Consider the following 20,426-nt stretch of genomic DNA (forward strand, 5'->3'; position numbering starts at 1 on the left):
TACCTTCTTTCCTAAATATACAAATTCATGTAAAGAAGGGACCTCCATTTCTCTGTCAGATACATGTTTGATGATGGATGAATATAGAAATTGTTATTTAAATACAGCTGGTTCAATGAAATGTAGATTAAATATGCAAATTTGTCTCCATCTTTAAATTTATCTGCCATATGGCCTGTTCAGCTAGTGTGAAAGCACTGAAATTGTTCCATTGGGAATATAGTTCCTATTGGATTATTATTGAACTCTGATAGTCTTCCCTCATGCACACGATGTTTAAGCTTCCTAGATAATTCTAGAATACTCGTCATTGTACACGATGTTTAGGCTTCCTAGATAATTCTAGAATACTCGTCTTTGTACACGATGTTCAGGCTTCCTAGATAATTCTAGAATACTGATCATTGCACATGATGTTCAGGCTTCCTAGATAATTCTAGAATACTGATCATTGTACATGATGTTCAGGCTTCCTAGATAATTCTAGAGTACTGATCATTATACACGATGTTCAGGCTTCCTAGATAATTCTAGAATACTGATCATTGTACATGATTTTTAGGCATCCTAGTTCCTGCTACATGTATTTGGATACTTACATGTAACCAGCTAACTGTTCCTGCTACATGTATGTGGATACTTACATGTGACCAGCGACAGTTCCTGCTACATGTACTAGGATACTTACATGTGACCAGCCTACAGTTCCTGCTACAAGTATCTGGATAATTACATGTAACCAGCCAACAGTTCCTGCTACATGTACATGGATATTTACATGTAACCAGCTAACAGTTCCTGCTACATGTATATGGATATTTCAACCAAGTATTGCATTGTTGTTTTGAAGAAACTCATTGAAAGTTTTTAATTCATGTATTTTGTATTTAGGTTATATGCTGATGCATTTGTTAACTTTCACCATATCTGTTCTCTTTTCCTCTATAAATTTGAATTATCGGTTGTTGTACTGTCTTAGAAATCTAAATTATTGGCTGTTATACTTGTAAATGGGTCTAATTATCTGGAGCTTTATTATTGTAACATTGAAAATCATTTACTATAAAGATGTGAAAATTGATGAAGTAAGAATAAACTGCTTCTGGTCAGTGAGCTTCTTGGTAGATTCATCTATGTGATTAAATTATTCATTGTCTTCCAAACGAAGTGAAACAGACAATTATACAAGATTATTTAACACTTCTTAAGGTAGGGATGTTGATGAGAACTGTAAATTATATATATTGTTTGTAAAGCTTCTTTACCTGAATACATCTTGGCAATGTTACTAGTTTTTGTTTGAGAAGTTACATTACTGTAGTTTGTTTTTTTTTCCGACACAGTCGGTATAGTTTTGCTTTTTACCCTTTGACCTTAAACAGGTGCTTCCATGGAAACACAAGTCACCTGATCAAAATTCTGTTTCCAGATTGGCCAAATGCTGATAACTTAGTTGGGATCAAAAAAGGAAATTGACATTGCGTGCCATGCGTTATTATGTGATGAAAATTATAGTTAAAAAAAACAAATTTTACTGCGTCGGCTATCTTTTTTTAAAGCTAGTACTTGTTTACTTTAATTATGCTTAGGTTTCTGTTTTAAGTTGGCTTGTGTGTTTTGTCTCTTGACTTTCTAGTTACATATATGTACATGTCACTTATCTATTTACATGCAGAAGAGCCCTAAGATGATGTTTTTATCCTCATGGAACCAATTTTAATATTTTTTCCTTTTCAAAGTTCTTAAGTTGTTTTCTGAATGCCAACAGAGGTATAAAAGTTTGGAAATAAGTTCCTACAAAATAAAGTAAGAAACAAGTTGATTAATTTATATTTAGAGATCAACTGTTGTATCAGCCCTAAATTGATTATACAATTAATGAATTGCAATGATAATATTGGTTTATCAAGATTCAAATTTCACACTTTATCATGATATATACATTTTTATTAACTAATTATTGAATTAATACCCAAGTCAATAATATTATCTTGTATGACATTCCAAATGTTGAGGAACAAAAAGGAATTGCCTTCAGAAATTCCAGAAATTTACATAAAAATTGGAAGAATGGAAACCAAGCTGGGAATTCCACATAATTTTCCTTTATTCCTCAACTTTTATCTTATTTTTTTTAAAATGTTTTTTGTTAAATGATTTTTTTTTTGTGCCCCTCTGTAACTATCAGTTTATCAAAGGTCTTTTTTTTTTACCTGTGTATGTTACCTTGTAATTACTCAGATAGAACCCTCTGAACTATCACCCATGCTTGGATAACCCTAAACCACCCATCAATTATAATAACTTTAAGTTACATGTCTCTTCTATTGTCATTGTAACAGTTTTTTTTTTAAAACATTGTCTAATCTTTTTGCTATATCAGATTTGATGAATGTAAAGAATCAGTAGCAGGATGCCTCCAGGTTTTAACCATTTCCTGTTCTCATTACAACAGAAGTGTTGAAGTGATTTTAAAGTGTCTACTTTAGTGTTTGCTAGTACACGTATATACCGTATGATGTGCTAGTACATGTGTATACTGTATGGTTTGCTAGTACATGTATGCACTGTATGGTGTGCTAGTACATCTATACACCATGTGGTGTGCCAGTACATGTATACACCGTATGGTTTGCTCGTACAAGTATATACTGTATGGTTTGCCAGTACATGTATATACCGTATGGAAGGTTAGTTTGGTTGATGTATAATTTATTTTGGTGTTTTATGCTTATTTTTTGTTGTGATTCTGGATGATATTTCCAATCAAAAAAAACACAGGAAAAAGTGTCATAATGTATGACATGGGTAACAATTTAACAGCTTAAAAGCTTTATTGTACTTCCTTATAGAAATAGATATCTGAAGAACATAATACAATAAAACATATCCCCATATAAAGCCATGCAGGAATACCTGGTATTGGTTAATTCCCTTTTCTTTCCTCCTTGTATCATCCAAGCCCTGAATACTGATGTATTAGGACTTTACCATCTTAGCATTAATCATTTCTTTTTTTGCAGTTGCTTTTAAGTTACACACATATATACACTTCAAACTTGGACAGTTCAATCACTGTATATCATTGTGTTTCTCCAGAAATAGGTCTTGTTAAATTAGTTGAGGTTTAGATATTGACAAGATAAGGTTATTTTACTACTCAACTCTGCAGATAAGTTATCAGTGTTTTCTAAGGAATAGAAATGAAGTAGTAGTAGTCAGCAAACTAAGAATGTACAAGTAACAATATCATTGATGATAGACCTTTCCTTATGATATCAGGAGAGATTTTAATTAAACTTGAACAGCAGACTACTTGGAATGGTTCTGTTAATGGCTTGATAGAATCTTACTAGATCTAAGAGCTTGGAGAGAGCATCTATAATGAATTGAGCTAGGTTAGGCAAATAATGGTAACTCTAATAATAATTTGATAGAGCTTCATGCATTTAGGGTGTTATTGGTATAATGGTTGATATACTAGTAGACTTAGGTTGTCATTGCTATAATGGTTGATATACTAGTAGTCTTCTGGTGTTATTGGTATAATGGTTGATATACTAGTAGACTTAGGTTGTCATTGCTATAATGGTTGATATACTAGTAGTCTTCTGGTGTTATTGGTATAATGGTTGTTATACTAGTAGTCTTCTGGTGTTATTGGTATAATGGTTGATATACTAGTAGACTTAGGTTGTCATTGGTATAATGGTTGATATACTAGTAGTCTTCTGGTGTTATTGGTATAATGGTTGATATACTAGTAGACTTAGGTTGTAATTGGTATAATGGTTGATATACTAGTAGTCTTCTGGTGTTATTGGTATAATGGTTGATATACTAGTAGACTTAGGTTGTAATTGGTATAATGGTTGATATACTAGTAGTCTTCTGGTGTTATTGGTATAATGGTTGATATACTAGTAGACTTAGGTTGTCATTGCTATAATGGTTGATATACTAGTAGTCTTCTGGTGTTATTGGTATAATGGTTGTTATACTAGTAGTCTTCTGGTGTTATTGGTATAATGGTTGATATACTAGTAGACTTAGGTTGTCATTGGTATAATGGTTGATATACTAGTAGTCTTCTGGTGTTATTGGTATAATGGTTGATATACTAGTAGACTTAGGTTGTAATTGGTATAATGGTTAATATACTAGTAGACTTAGGTTGTCATTGCTATAATGGTTGATATACTAGTAGTCTTCTGGTGTTATTGGTATAATGGTTGATATACTAGTAGACTTAGGTTGTCATTGCTATAATGGTTGATATACTAGTAGTCTTCTGGTGTTATTAGTATAATGGTTGATATACTAGTAGACTTAGGTTGTAATTGGTATAATGGTTGATATACTAGTAGTCTTCTGGTGTTATTGGTATAATGGTTGTTATACTAGTAGACTTAGGTTGTCATTGCTATAATGGTTGATATACTAGTAGTCTTCTGGTGTTATTGGTATAATGGTTGATATACTAGTAGTCTTCTGGTGTTATTGGTATAATGGTTGTTATACTAGTAGTCTTCTGGTGTTATTGGTATAATGGTTGATATACTAGTAGACTTAGGTTGTCATTGGTATAATGGTTGATATACTAGTAGTCTTCTGGTGTTATTGGTATAATGGTTGATATACTAGTAGACTTAGGTTGTCATTGCTATAATGGTTGATATACTAGTAGTCTTCTGGTGTTATTGGTATAATGGTTGATATACTAGTAGACTTAGGTTGTAATTGGTATAATGGTTGATATACTAGTAGTCTTCTGGTGTTATTGGTATAATGGTTGTTATACTAGTAGACTTAGGTTGTCATTGCTATAATGGTTGATATACTAGTAGTCTTCTGGTGTTATTGGTATAATGGTTGATATACTAGTAGACTTAGGTTGTCATTGGTATAATGGTTGATATACTAGTAGTCTTCTGGTGTTATTGGTATAATGGTTGTTATACTAGTAGACTTAGGTTGTCATTGCTATAATGGTTGATATACTAGTAGTCTTCTGGTGTTATTGGTATAATGGTTGTTATACTAGTAGTCTTCTGGTGTTATTGGTATAATGGTTGATATACTAGTAGACTTAGGTTGTCATTGCTATAATGGTTGATATACTAGTAGTCTTCTGGTGTTATTGGTATAATGGTTGATATACTAGTAGACTTAGGTTGTCATTGCTATAATGGTTGATATACTAGTAGTCTTCTGGTGTTATTGGTATAATGGTTGTTATACTAGTAGTCTTCTGGTGTTATTGGTATAATGGTTGATATACTAGTAGACTTAGGTTGTCATTGGTATAATGGTTGATATACTAGTAGTCTTCTGGTGTTATTGGTATAATGGTTGATATACTAGTAGACTTAGGTTGTAATTGGTATAATGGTTGATATACTAGTAGACTTAGGTTGTAATTGGTATAATGGTTGATATACTAGTAGTCTTCTGGTGTTATTGGTATAATGGTTGATATACTAGTAGACTTAGGTTGTCATTGGTATAATGGTTGATATACTAGTAGACTTAGGTTGTAATTGGTATAATGGTTGATATACTAGTAGTCTTCTGGTGTTATTGGTATAATGGTTGATATACTAGTAGACTTAGGTTGTCATTGCTATAATGGTTGATATACTAGTAGTCTTCTGGTGTTATTGGTATAATGGTTGATATACTAGTAGACTTAGGTTGTAATTGGTGTAATGGTTGATATACTAGTAGACTTAGGTTGTGGGTTTCTGAGAATTACTTGATTTAATATAGTCTGAATTATGGTTACTCTAGACAAAGATTCTGAGAATTACTTAACTTAATAATGTGGTTACCAAGGAGACTTAATGTTATAAGTTAGACTGGCTTTAGCCCTCCAGTGTAACAACTACTCTGTCATTTAGATAGATAGATTATAATATTATTAAGAACAAGATCTAAATCCCTCATTGATCATTCTTCAGTTGTAGTTAAGGTGTTTAACAAATAATTAACTTTATATAAACTTGTGATGGCATTTGAGTTTATACATGTATGAGTTTATAGGGGAGGAATAGTGTTTTACTCAAAATATTCTTAACAACTCCACAATTTTGTAATGAGACCAAACATCCTTGTTAAATTATTTAGGTATAGATGACTGTCTGTAAAAATCTTACAGTAATTGAATTTTGTGGTAAAGAGTATGATAGGATCCATTTATAATGGATGAATACCTTTGGTTCTTGTTTTATTGTTGAAATCAAAGAAGCTATGAATATTTGTCCACAGTAAACCACTGTCCACGATTACTATACCAGTTTATCCATATTGTAGTTATTTGTCCACAGTAAACCACTGTCCAGGATATTGCTATACTAGTTTATCCATATTGTAGTTATTTGTCTACAGTAAACCATTGTCCAGGATTACTATACCAGTTTATACATATTGTAGTTATTTGTCTACAGTAAACCACCATCCAGGATTACTATACCAGTTTATCCATATTGTAGTTATTTGTCCACAGTAAACCACTGTCCAGGATTACTATACCAGTTTATCCATATTGTAGTTGTTTGTCCACAGTAAACCACTGTCCAGGATTACTACACTAGTTTATCCATATTGTAGTTGTTTGTCCACAGTAAACCACTGTCCAGGATTACTATACCAGTTTATCCATATTGTACTTATTTGTCTACAGTAAACCATTGTCCAGGATTACTATACCAGTTTATACATATTGTAGTTATTTGTCTACAGTAAACCACCATCCAGGATTACTATACCAGTTTATCCATATTGTAGTTATTTGTCCACAGTAAACCACTGTCCACGATTACTATACCAGTTTTTTCATATTGTAGTTATTTGTCCACAGTAAACCATTGTCCAGGATTACTATACCAGTTTTTCCATATTGTAGTTATTTGTCCACAGTAAATCACTGTCCAGGATTACTATACCAGTTTATCCATATTGTAGTTATTTGTCTACAGTAAACCACTGTCCAGGATTACTATACCAGTTTTTCCATATTGTAGTTATTTGTCCACAGTAAACCATCATCCAGGATTACTATACCAGTTTATCCATATTGTAGTTGTTGTCCACAGTAAACCACTGTCCAGGATTACTACACTAGTTTATCCATATTGTAGTTATTTGTCCACAGTAAACCACTGTCCAGGATTACTATACCAGTTTATCCATATTGTAGTTTTAAAATTGATAATTGTTATAAGTACTTGTTTATACTTCCCTTGTTTATACTTCCCTTGCTAATATGTTCTCTCCTACAGGAATTTTAGACCTTTCACACAGTACACAACATGGTTTGTCCCTGAAGCTAAACACCTCTAAGATTTATAAAGACACAATGCATTTATATAGCTGAAGTAATCCAACCATTCAGTAACATTGAGAAATGAATTATTTTTTTATAATGAGATTTTTTATACAAAGGAACATATCAAAATACTTATTAGATTTTTTTTCCATTGTCCATCTTAGTTGAAAGAGTAACACACATTCTTGTTGTATTTAATTGTTTAAGGGGTTATGTACAGGCTCTATCAACTTCATTCCCTGAAACAAAAAATATCTAGAAGTCACATGATGATCCCAAATATTTTATAACAGGGGTGTGGGGTGCATTTTCATATTCTTTACTTTTTACATTTAAATTAATTGTGTTTTCCAGATGAAAGGGAAGATGTTCAGAAAAAGACATTTACGAAATGGATAAATTCACAGCTCTCAAAGGTAAGTCCAGAAGCTTTCATTGAAGCTGGAGAAAAAAAAATGGTTTATTCTTTCGAAATCAAGTGATATTCTTCACTTGCTTCATTAAGAAAAGTTTTGCTTAAAGTAATGGGAGTGAAATGTATGCCTCATTCTAACATAGTACACATTCAATTTACGTGATCCAATTCTAATATGACATGCTTCAAAGCACTTTAGACCACAGCCATAGTGAAAATGTGATAAAAACATGACCAACATGTCGTGCAACACATAGGCTTCATCTATTAAAAAATGTGAAGAAACCAGTAATATTAGAATAGAAATAAGTCATGAAAATTGCATTTTATCAATGTTTTACCATGGGCTGGACATTTATATGGTTATTTAACCTATGGCTATCACTCTAGGTAAAACAATGCAACATAAATGGCCAACCCTGGGTAAAACAGTGATTAAATGGAGTTTTTGTGATTTATTTCTTAGTATTCAATAGGTGATTATTGATGGCTGTAAATTGAGTTCATAGGTGGTGCATCAGGGAAAGTCCATAAACTGTTAATTGTGACTGTCACATTTAGACTGACAATTACATATTCAAATTTATACAATACAGTTTTATGCATTTTAAATCAAATATTGCATAAAATTATGAAAATTGAAATGTCTACACATATGTAACAGATTTGAGGCAGCCATTGGTGGAATTTATATTCAGAGTTTTACATTTTTATCAAATGAAATTCAACTTTACAACAAACTCTCAAGTAAATGAAGGTGATTTCTTGGTGTTCATGTTGTAGAATGTATGTACATTCTGAGTCAAAGTAGAATTGACGTTATCATTTGAATAATTTACAGAGAACTATCACTTCAAATGTTATGTCATAGAAGTTTGTCAGGTTTGAGTTTATTATTGAGGTAAATTTATTTATCATAGAAGCGACAACTTTAATTTTAATATTATTAATTTTCCTTACATGTGCAGCAATATACCTTCATCTCCTGCAAATGGTGTTTATATATTTCCCCCTAATCAGGGATATGAGGAAATGCGTCTTAAAAAGTTTCTTCCCAAATTTTATTTCTAGATATCAGTCTTTGGTTGTAAAGTACTCAGTTTCTTCTGAAATAATGAGACATGATTGTTTTTGTTAATTATTCTTTGTGCTGATACCAATGGCGGGTCCATAGTTTTAGGCTAAAAACCACTAATTCCACTTCCCATAGGCTTCTATGCTAATTTCACAATATTCAATGGCTTCTCTAGACTTTACCTTAACTTTAACCTGCAGAGGACTATATATCAGCATGATTCTACATATGTCAGCTCACAATCCTCAGAATGGCATGTGGGGTTAGCAGACTTGCAGTGCAGTACTGGTCACCGGAAGTGAAGGGTCTATAAATAGCATGGGAAATCCCAGTGTTTTCACAAGATAGGGGTATATTTAAAAATCATTATGGAGATTAGGCTTCACATCACAAGAAGCAAAATGCACCTTTAAAATGTACAGAAATGTTTTTCCTTTCAGAAACTGTTTAAATTTTTTAAATAAGATGAGAGCTTTTTTCACAGCACTATGAGGAACAGGGGTAATTTCTGCGTAGGACTATTTTTGTGTACGTTCCAAATGCTCATTGGTTGAATTGGTGGTCTGTAACCTAAAGAGTCACTTTTTGTCTTAGAAAAAATAAATAACTATACAGGTATCTTCCTACACACATACTGAATGCATTTGCAAAGTTTCAGTGAAATGTGACAAGCACTTTTTTAAATATTTGATTTTTAAATATAGGGTAACCAAGTTGTGCGAGCAAAAAAGTGACAATATTCTACCATACTTAAATGCATTAAATATTTGCAAAGAACTTTTTCTGACTTTTCAAATAAAAAATATCAATCACAACTTGTTTTTTAGCAATATTAATGAAGAAATAGTTTTAAAAGTAATCATTTTCTGAGAAATTGGTCTATGTTTAAAAATTTATTTCTGACATGCCTCCGCCTTTTTCTTGATCACATGTCAAAAATCCTAAATCTTTAAATTTTCACAAAAGGTGATATATTTGGCTTTAAATTTGTAAATACAGTGTTTTCACATTAAAACATGACCAGTAAAGGGCACCTAAAGCAAAAAAAGTACTCAATAATGGATTTTCCATGTTGCCATAGGGGAATGCTTATATGGCCTTAACCGCAGTAATGAAAGTGAGTTTTTCCTCATTTCTAACCTAATTTTTGCTCAAATCTACACAAAACTTGATTTAAAGTGCTTATTACCACCATATTTAAGTAAATATAGCCCTCAAAGTTTAATATTTGATATTTTTACTAAATTTTCTACACTTTTTACAAGATAGGACATAAAAATCAGCCAAAAAGACCAATTTTCCATAATTTGGACCTCTAACTTAAAAAAATACATATTTTGAAGGATTTTTGTAGTGTAATCCTCTCATGGCAAAGTTAACAAGATCTTCAAGTAGTTTAAAGCTATTTCAAGAAACTTTTCATTTTGCCATGGCTTCAGCTTAAGGCTAAAAACCACTAATTCCACTTCCCATAGGCTTCTATGCTAATTTCACAATATTCAATGGCTTCTCTGGACTTTACCTTAACTTTAACCTGCAGAGGACTATATATCAGCATGATTCTACATATGTCAGCTCACAATCCTCAGAATGGCATGTGGAGTTAGCAGACTTGCAGTGCAGTACTGGTCACCAGAAGTGAAGGGTCTATAAATAGCATGGGAAATCCCAGTGTTTTCACAAGATAGGGGTATATTTAAAAATCATTATGGAGATTAGGCTTCACATCACAAGAAGCAAAATGCACCTATAAAATGTACAGAAATGTTTTTCCTTTCAGAAACTGTTTAAATTTTTTTAATAAGATGAGAGCTTTTTTCACAGCACTATGAGGAACAGGAGTAATTTCTGCGTAGGACTATTTTTGCGTACGATCAAATGCTCATTGGTTGAATTGGTGGTCTGTAACCTAAAATTTAGGTAAGGGGACCCCCAAAAAAATGTTCTGAGGCATGCCCCCCTCCCCCAAGAAAATTTTGAAATATTAAACCACAAAACCTGCATTCTGAGGGTATCTTAAAAGAATTTTCAACAATTTTTTTTAAAAATTGTAGTTTTCTAAGGGGGGCCAGCCCCGCGGGGTCCCCTGGATCCACCACATGCAAATTCTATTTAATTACTACTGGTCAGGACCAGTTAAAGCTGCTGGGGTAGTGTCTTTTTGGCCAGATTTGATTATAGATCTGATTAGTGTTCATTACTGTTATTTTGAAATATAGACCAAATGATAAGAACTAACCATAACAATAAAAAATGGTGTCATAATATATGTATTAAATTTATCAAAATTTGCAGTATTACAAATTTCAAAATACTGTAATCACTGAGGCTTCATTCCTTGTATTGCACTCTTAGTGATGGCTTTGGCTTCCTATTTCAATAGCCTTCTTGTATACAATTAAATTTTGGGATTTAATTCTTCCTATGTACAAGATATGGAAATTTGATTTATATACGATTCATATTTTTATATTCTATAATGCTGAAATTCTATTATTGTAATTAATTTGCTAGTATCAACCATAAATTTGATCTGAAATGCTAAATTATTGGAATTGCAAAGTGTCATGGAGTTCTGCACAAATAAAGTTATAGTTTTCTTTTCCTGCATCCTTTAATTCCCATAAGACTTCAACGTGGTTTTCATGGCAACACATAGCATCTGGAACAAATTAAGGAACCAAATCGTTTTGACATTATGGCTTAAAAAGATTAGTGACTTCCATTTAAAAGAAAGAGATGAGATATGTGGACTCTAATTAATGAGGAACCAGTAAGACATGTGACTAGACCTTTGGTATGAATTGGTAATCATTTCAACAAAAAGTTAAATTAGATGGTTTTCTTTGTTACAAGTAATTGGTGAGTCATAATGGTTGAATTATGCAAAAGAACCTCTCCAATCATTTTTGATATGATCAAATGATTATAATAAGTTTTTGGTGAGAAGTCATATTGATTCTTATAACGTATTGGTAAAGTCGTATTGATTGTTATAAGTTATTGGTGAAGTTGTTATTGATTGTTATAAGTTATTGGTGAAGTTGTTATTTATTGTTATAAGTTATTGGTGAAGTCGTATTGATTGTTATAAGTTATTGGTGAAGTCGTATTGATTGTTATAAGTTATTGGTGAAGTTGTTATTGATTGTTATAAGTTATTGGTGAAGTTGTTATTTATTGTTATAAGTTATTAGTGAAGTTGTTATTTATTGTTACAAGTTATTAGTGAAGTCGTATTGATTGTTATAAGTTATTGATGGAGTTGTATTGATTGTTATAAGTTATTGGTGAAGTCGTATTGATTGTTATAAGTTATTGGTGAAGTCGTATTGATTGTTATAAGTTATTGGTGAAGTCGTATTGATTGTTATAAGTTATTGGTGAAGTCGTATTGATTGTTATAAGTTATTGGTGAAGTTGTTATTGATTGTTATAAGTTATTGGTGAAGTCGTATTGATTGTTATAAGTTATTTTATGGAGTTGTATTGATTGTTTTAAGTTATTGGTGAAGTCGTATTGATTGTTATAAGTTATTGGTGAAGTCGTATTGATTGTTATAAGTTATTGGTGAAGTCGTATTGATTGTTATAAGTTATTGGTGAAGTTGTTATTGATTGTTATAAGTTATTTTATGGAGTCGTATTGATTGTTATAAGTTATTGGTGAAGTCGTATTGATTGTTATAAGTTATTGGTGAAGTCGTATTGATTGTTATAAGTTATTGGTGAAGTTGTTATTGATTGTTATAAGTTATTTTATGGAGTCGTATTGATTGTTATAAGTTATTGGTGAAGTCGTATTGATTGTTATAAGTTATTGGTGAAGTCGTATTGATTGTTATAAGTTATTGGTGAAGTTGTTATTGATTGTTATAAGTTATTGGTGAAGTCGTATTGATTGTTATAAGTTATTTTATGGAGTTGTATTGATTGTTATAAGTTATTGGTGAAGTCGTATTGATTGTTATAAGTTATTGGTGAAGTCGTATTGATTGTTATAAGTTATTGGTGAAGTCGTATTGATTGTTAGTGAAGTCGTATTGATTGTTATAAGTTAATGGTGAAGTCGTATTGTTTGTTATAACTTAATGGTGAAGTCATATTGATTGTTATAACCTAATGGTGAAGTCGTATTGATTGTTATAAGTTATTGGTGAAGTTGTTATTGATTGTTATAAGTTATTGGTGAAGTTGTTATTGATTGTTATAAGTTATTGGTGAAGTCGTATTGATTGTTATAAGTTATTGGTGAAGTCGTATTGATTGTTATAACCTAATGGTGAAGTCGTATTGATTGTTATCAGTTATTGGTGAAGTTGTATTGATTGTTAAAAGTTACTGGTGAAGTAGTAGTGATTGTTATAAGTTATTGGTGAAGTTGTTATTGATTGTTATAAGTTATTGGTGAAGTCGTATTGTTTGTTATAAGTTATTGGTGAAGTCGTATTGTTTGTTATAAGTTATTGGTGAAGTCGTATTGATTGTTATAAGTTATTGGTGAAGTTGTTATTGATTGTTATAAGTTATTTTATGGAGTTGTATTGATTGTTATTAACAAACTAGTCAAAATACGTTAAAATATGTCAAAAACTGACCAATTGATATGAATTCAAACTGGGCATCTATACAGGGCCAATATGGATCAAAGCAGGGCTAATACGGCATCATAACTTCCAGTCGTTTGACACCGCCATTTTGAAATTAAAATTTATATAAAAAAGGATATTTAAGACTGATTAATGCAAATAATCCTACATGAAAACAACTGTTCTACAAATCATCTAGTCGAGTTGGTTAATAAAATTGTCAATAAATATGTAATTTCATATTGGCCCTGTTATAGGTTTCGGTCAATCATATTGGCCTTCACAGCCGTATTTGCCCTCGGCGATGCCTCAGGATCAATATGACGGCCTTGACCAGTATGACAGACCTCAAACCTATAAAAGGGCCAGTATGAAATTAAATAATTATTAATATATATTATAAGTTATTGATGGAGTCGTATTGATTGTTATAACTTAATGGTGAAGTCGTATTGATTGTTATAACTTTATGGTGAAGTTGTATTGATTGCTATAAGTTATTTGTATGATTTCTGTTGTTATTCAGGCCCATAGACCAACAGTTAACAACTTATTTGCGGATCTGAAGGATGGTACACAGTTGTTATCATTGTTGGAAGTTCTAGGAGGCATGACCTTGGTAAGTGATTACTGAAAGTTCTAGGAAGGATGACCTTGGTAAGTGATTACTGAAAGTTCTAGGAAGGATGACCTTGGTAAGGGATAACTGAAAGTTCTAGGAAGGATGACCTTGGTAAGGGATAACTGAAAGTTCTAGGAAGAATGACCCACAGGTAAGTGATTACTGAAATTCTGGGAAGCATGATTTTGGTAAGTGATTACTGGAAGTTCTGGGGGTCTGGTAAAGGACTACTGGAAATTCTTGGAGGCATGATCTTGTTACTTGTGATTACTTTAAGTTCAAAGAGGCATGACTCTGGTAAGTGATTACTGTTCATTTGTTAAGGCATGACCATGGTATGTTTTAAGTAATGCAGGTGCTTTGCAATTTTTATTTGTTTTAAGTAAGGTACAAATGTTGGATATCACATTCTTGAAGGAAGATAATTACTGTCAGATGATTACAAGGTGAGATAATCTAACTAATTGGTTTGAATGTAAAGAGTTCAGGTGAAGCAGAAAAGACTTCTCATAGGATTTTGAGGCTTAAAATTCCACTGGCCATGAATGTGTATGCCATGAAACGGGCAAACATTAAAAGAATTCATCATTTTCTCAACAAATTAACTCAGATTTGCTAATTTTAATAAAGATAATGATGGAAACTCATTAAAAAGACATATACTGCAAAACCTGTATAAAAGGAGCCAGAAAGACTCATTTCTGTATCAGTATTTATAAAAGGAGCCAGAAAGACTCATTTCTGTATCAGTATTTATAAAAGAAGCCAGAAAGACTCATTTCTGTATCAGTATTTATAAAAGGAGCTAGAAAGACTCATTTCTGTATCAGTATTTATGTATTTTGAACCGTGGTAAACCAGAAACCTGTTTAATCAATTTGAAAGTCCAGAAATAACTTCCATTTAGATAGGTTTTACTATAACTACATAAAACTATATCATTTTCAGTTATACCCTTTTTTGTTTGATCATTAAACCCATCTGTCTGTCTGTCTGTCTGTCAATTTGTCCATCTTGATGAGTAAATTTTGTCACAATTATGTCAGTTGCCAGTAGATTATCTAATATCAAGTATTTGTTTTGTGGGACTTTTTTCACTATATGGAACCAATAGGAGTATACCTAACATCTTCATTTGTATTTTATGACAACTTTGGATGTGGGTAGGTAGGCTAGTATTTTATTAACTTTTCCTACTAAGACTCATTTTTTTCAAAAGAAATTGGATAGGAATATGGCTATCGAGTCAGTTAATAAAATGTGAATTATGAATTTCTCAAGAATTGCCTTGACTGATATAAAATATTAAACCCACAAACCCTTAATATGATGAGAATATTATTTTGAACAGTTTCCTGCTATCATGAGCAACCATGCTGAGGCCAGATGTTTTAGGCAAATAGTTATCTGCTCTCTAGTATAAGATATCATAGTGAGGTGCTAATGGTATCTATCCGTCTGTCTGTTCACCCACAAATCTTGTAAATCTTCACTGAAACTGCATGGTGGATTACTTCTATAGATTGTTCTTTTATGAAGTGTAAATATGCATATAAAACCATCATTTTGATTTTAGAAATTCTGTACATGTTTTGTGACATTTAACTATTGGCTGGAGACATGTAGTATTCTTGTACCTTTGATATATAAGGGTTCTCAATAAGTTATAAAGTAGGTGGCTCCATTGATAACCAAACATTTTTTTTTAATTTAATTTTTTTTTGAGCAACAAAATAGCCGGCGCCAATGTCAAAGTAGACGGCAAAATTGCCGGGTGCTGGCATATAACCCTGTAAGTGGATTCTTTTGTTGTCCTGTCAATATTTATTTACAACTATTTCCATACTTAGTCACATTTTCCATCATAAATTACAAATAATCTTTGTTTTTGTTTACCATTATAGCTTTTAGACATTCTTGCTCTCAGTGTTGTTGTTTGTGTAGTATTTTATCTAAAATATTGTGGTGTGAAAAAATTAAATCATTTTTATGTAACAGACTTATTAGATTTCATACCCAAGGTTGAATCAATTTTGTTTGCCTTGCAATTTCCATAGACAAAGTTTATGTTCTTTCTATAAGATTTATGAAGGCATTTTTAAATTAACTATTTATGTATGTTCAGAAGGTTGAAATTTAATACTTTCTTCTGGTTTATTATTCAATTTTATTCTTTTTGGCTGAAAAATATTAGATTTTTCTACTAATGTATTTTTGTTCTGTGTTTATTTAATGTGAGACAAAATATACATTTGAAGGTCTTTTTAAATCTTTTAAGACATTTTTTTGTATTTTCAGAGAAGAGAGAAAGGCAGACTGAGAGTGCATCACATCAACAATGTAAACCAAGCCATTGCTGTACTCAGTAATAACTATAATGTAAGTTCACCAACAATATAAACTTTGCCATTGCTGTACTCAGTAATAAGTGTAATATAAGTTCATCAACAATGTAACTGCTATACTCAGTAATAACTATAATATAAGTTCATGAACAGTGCAAACCAAGCCATATTTGTACTCAGTAATAACTATAATGTGAGTTCATCAACTATGTAACCTTAGTCATTGCTGTACTCAGTAATTACTATAATGTAAGTACATGAACAGTGCAAACCAAACCATTTATGTACTCAGTAATATGAATTTTTGACAGATTGAAAATAACATATAATATGACTTGTTATTATCTAGAATGTTTGTAATTTGAAAATTTGAAGCATTTTACAATTTTGTGCCTGTGTGAAAAGTCTTAAGCCGTAGTTTTGTCCATTACTCCTAAAGATCCTTTTATTCTTAGGTCTATCCATAACTCCCAGTGAAAACTATAGAAACAACATACAATAGCACAACTGTCTGTCTGTCTGTCTGTCTGTCTGTCATAAGACCTGATTACTTGTATTTTTTCATTGTATTTTGCACCCATTTTGCCTGCAGTTTACACTCTTGTGATCTTGTGATTGTAAATCTTTTCCATAGTACCTATGTTAAGATTACAGAAGGTTCAGGATTTCCCAGATCATTTTCATAAAATATTGTAAAAAATATGGATTGTCATCAAGTAGTATAAACAGGTCATTCCTTCCTTATGTTTCTTCACAGTGCTGTCTGTCTGCCTGTTCTTCTATCCATCGCCTTTCCTTTTGCTTATCTATATTTTTTTAACCCTCTGAAATCAAAATCTTTCATCATTACTGTCTGTCTGTCTGTGTAAGATCTTTTTGTTTTCTTGTTTATTTTTTCATCCTTATACTCATCCTTCAACAGATTTTCTCACTTAGTTTTTTCTGGCAATTAAAAATATCATCACAGATAACTAAAATTGGTCAAAACATGACTTATATGGCACTTTTTTGTTTTTGGAATAATTTTATATTAGTCCTTCAAATATAGTAATTTTCAAAACTAAATGTATTTTGATAAGCAACATCCTGAATTCCTGTTATGACTGGAATTATTGTATGTGACTCATTATTTCACCAAATTGCTCCAAATTATCTGTTTCCTTTTGCTATGTAGTTGTACAGTACAAAATGGTGTCAATCTGTATGAAATTACTCTAACATTCAGTTTTGTTGGATAGAATTACTGTCAATATCACATTATTTGTGCATTTTGGATAGGTAATTGGCCACTTATACCGAATGTATAGACATTCCTTATGAATGTCTATTTCCCAGACTTTAAACTGTTAAACAAGTTGCCATGTTGGAAGGGAGCTTTAAATGGACATTATTAGAAATTGTTTATAGGTTTTTGTCTGACAGTTTTAAACAAAAAAATAATAATTTTTGCAATTTCATGCAGAAAACCCCAAAACCCAACATTTTGCTTTAATTGATATAGAGTTTATTAGTTTACAGTGAGGAGTAAATTCATTTAGACCGAATTTTTGCTCTTTATCATGTACCAGTAGTATAAAATCTAAAATAACAAACCCAATTATTCATCACTTTTGTATTGTAAGGACTTGTTAAGGTGATATTCTTGGGTTTCACTCCTAAATAAACTGTTGTAAATATCACCAAATAGTAACATTAAGTACATGAAGAATCATGCAGTGGTTGATAAGAAGTGTGAAGCCATCCAGTATCCCCCATCATGCAGAGGTTGATAAGAAGTGTGAAGCCCTCCAGTATCCCCCATTATGCACAGGTTGATAAGAAGTGTGAAGCCATCCAGTATCTCCCATCATGCACAGGTTGATAAGAAGTGTGAAGCCCTCCAGTATCTCCCATCATGCACAGGTTGATAAGAAGTGTGAAGCCATCCAGTATCTCCCATCATGCACAGGTTGATAAGAAGTGTGAAGCCATCCAGTATCTCCCATCATGCACAGGTTGATAAGAAGTGTGAAGCCATCCAGTATCTCCTATTAGAACCAATTCAAAGTATGAGGTTAGGTTACAGTATTCTTCCATGTATACCACGCTTTTTTCAACTTGTTCTTTTTTTCCAGGGGTGGGGGACAGTGTGTGCACGATATGCACCAAAACAGTGAGTTTCTAGATTTTTTTTCTGGAGTCATAATTTTTGGGAATGAGAATAGAAGTTGTCAATGGAAGACAACTTGGAGCCATTTTGTATTTTTGAGAACAATTTTACTGCTATTTAATAGATTTAATACATTTCCATCAATGCTGTTTTCTTGAATTTCATAGTTTGTACAAAAAACCTCGACTGGCTTATTATGTTTCTCTCAATACATGCCATCCTAATTATAATTTCTTCACCTGTGTGCAGTGGTCTGTTGAATACACAATAATGGGAGAGCCAACCTGTCCTTGGGTCCATTGTCATTTAATTATCAAAAGTTCAATTTAAAAGGTGAAAACAATTGTCACTAATCCTTTAATCCACTTGATGAACTGTTTCCTGATGTCAAATATCAATACACAAGCTTGGTAAATTTAAACATCTTTTTTTAGCTCACCTTGCCAAAGGCCATGTGAGCTATTGCCATCACTTGGCGACTGTCGTAGTTGTTAACAATTTTTCAAAACTCTTCTCCTCTGACACTATTTGACCAATTGGAACTAAACATGGTATGATTATTCCTTGGTGTATCCTGCATAGAACAGATGTGGGGATTTTTGATCCGTAGAAAAACATAGCCGTTACTTAAAATAGAACATAGGAGTCAGACAGTAGTTTTTCGCATATATATTACCAAAACCATTAGGTTTAACCAAATTCTAACGGGGAGGGGTAGGGGTAGGTTTAAAGCGTTCAGCATGATGAGATCTATCTGTATTCAAATTTTCATTTCAATCTGTTAAGCCATGTTGGAGTTATTGCCCTTTTTCGATTTTTTTTGCTATTTTTAATGTTATTTCTTTCAAATATTTTCTCCTCTGACACCACTTGACCAATTGGAATCAAACTTGGTATAGAGCTGATGTGGGGATTTTAGATCCGTAGAAAAACATGGCCGCTGTTACTAAAAATAGAACAAAAGGGGTCTGACAGTAGTTTTTCACATATACACGTATCTCCAAAACCAACAGATTTAGCCAAATTTTGACAGGGTTAAAGTGTTAAGCATGATGAGATCTATCTGTGGTCAAATTTTCATTTTCAGTCTGTTAAGCCATGTTGGAGTTATTGCCCTTTTTGGACGTTTTTTTGCTATTTTTAATGTTAGTTCTTTCAAAAACCTTCTCCTGACACTACTTGACCAATTAGAACAAATTTGGTATGAATGTTCCTTGGGGTATCCTGCATAGAACTGTTGTGGGGATTTTTGATCCGTCAAAAAGCATGGCTGCTGTTATTAAAAATAGAACAAAGAGAGCAGACAGTAGATTTTTGCATATATCTCCAAAACCATTAAGTTTAGCAAAATTATTTCTCCAGCTCAAATGACCCTTATTATATGGCCTTCAAAAGTCTTCAGGGATCAAAGTTGTCAGGTGACTCCTTGTAAGAGTTATTGCCCTTGAAAGATGTGAAATGACAATATTTTTTTTACAATTTTTAGCCAATATCTTGAAAACTCTAATGTATAGAAAGAAACTTTTTATTGCTATAATGATCCTTAAGATAGTCCTACCAAAGTCTTATTGAGTCAAAATTGTTGGACAACTCCTTGTTAAATTTATTGCCCTTGAAAGACGAACTTTAACAAGGTGAGTGATTCAGGCCTTGGGAGCCTCTTGTTTATAAACAGTCAGACATGATACCATTGTTTTAGTGAAATACCTGATTTGCATATGAACAGGAAATGTAAACATTTAAGCTGACTCTTTGAATGGATCCAGTACATTGCTGTATTTTAATCAATAAATGACTTGCAAACCCAGGGAAACATAAACAAAATACTTTTATTTGAAAGATTAATGATGAAAGGATACCATTTCATGGAAATTACTGGAATCCTTTCAACTCAATGTGTTCTT

At 32.1% G+C, this 20,426-nt stretch overlaps 1 protein-coding gene and 1 long non-coding RNA gene across 8 annotated transcripts in view; one reads left to right on the top strand and one right to left on the bottom strand.

Annotated features, from left to right (window-relative positions):
• The window catches only part of LOC148613134 (uncharacterized), a 29,806-nt gene extending 29,356 nt beyond the window's left edge, over positions 1 to 450 (bottom strand). Inside the window, exon 1 of the long non-coding RNA XR_015923280.1 lies at positions 4 to 450. This is a non-coding gene — a long non-coding RNA (uncharacterized LOC148613134). The remainder of the gene's footprint in view (positions 1 to 3) is intronic.
• Positions 1 to 20,426, top strand: part of LOC148613135 (dystrophin-like) — a 236,455-nt gene that overhangs the window by 20,277 nt on the left and 195,752 nt on the right. For 5 of the 7 annotated variants that reach the window (XM_088586300.1, XM_088586311.1, XM_088586302.1 and 2 more), the window contains 3 exons: positions 7,682 to 7,743; positions 13,933 to 14,025; positions 16,327 to 16,407. In XM_088586300.1, coding sequence (XP_088442426.1) covers positions 7,682 to 7,743; positions 13,933 to 14,025; positions 16,327 to 16,407 — 236 coding nt within the window. Of the gene's footprint in view, positions 1 to 644; positions 829 to 7,681; positions 7,744 to 13,932; positions 14,026 to 16,326; positions 16,408 to 16,503; positions 16,567 to 20,426 lie in introns of those variants that run through there. The other 2 variants (XM_088586304.1, XM_088586305.1) reach the window with 2 other exon arrangements.

This window comes from Perna viridis, chromosome 6 (assembly GCF_037379345.1).
Source record: "Perna viridis isolate PV_CMFRI_1.1 ecotype Kerala chromosome 6, ASM3737934v1, whole genome shotgun sequence".
NCBI classification, from domain to species: Eukaryota; Metazoa; Mollusca; class Bivalvia; order Mytilida; family Mytilidae; genus Perna; species Perna viridis.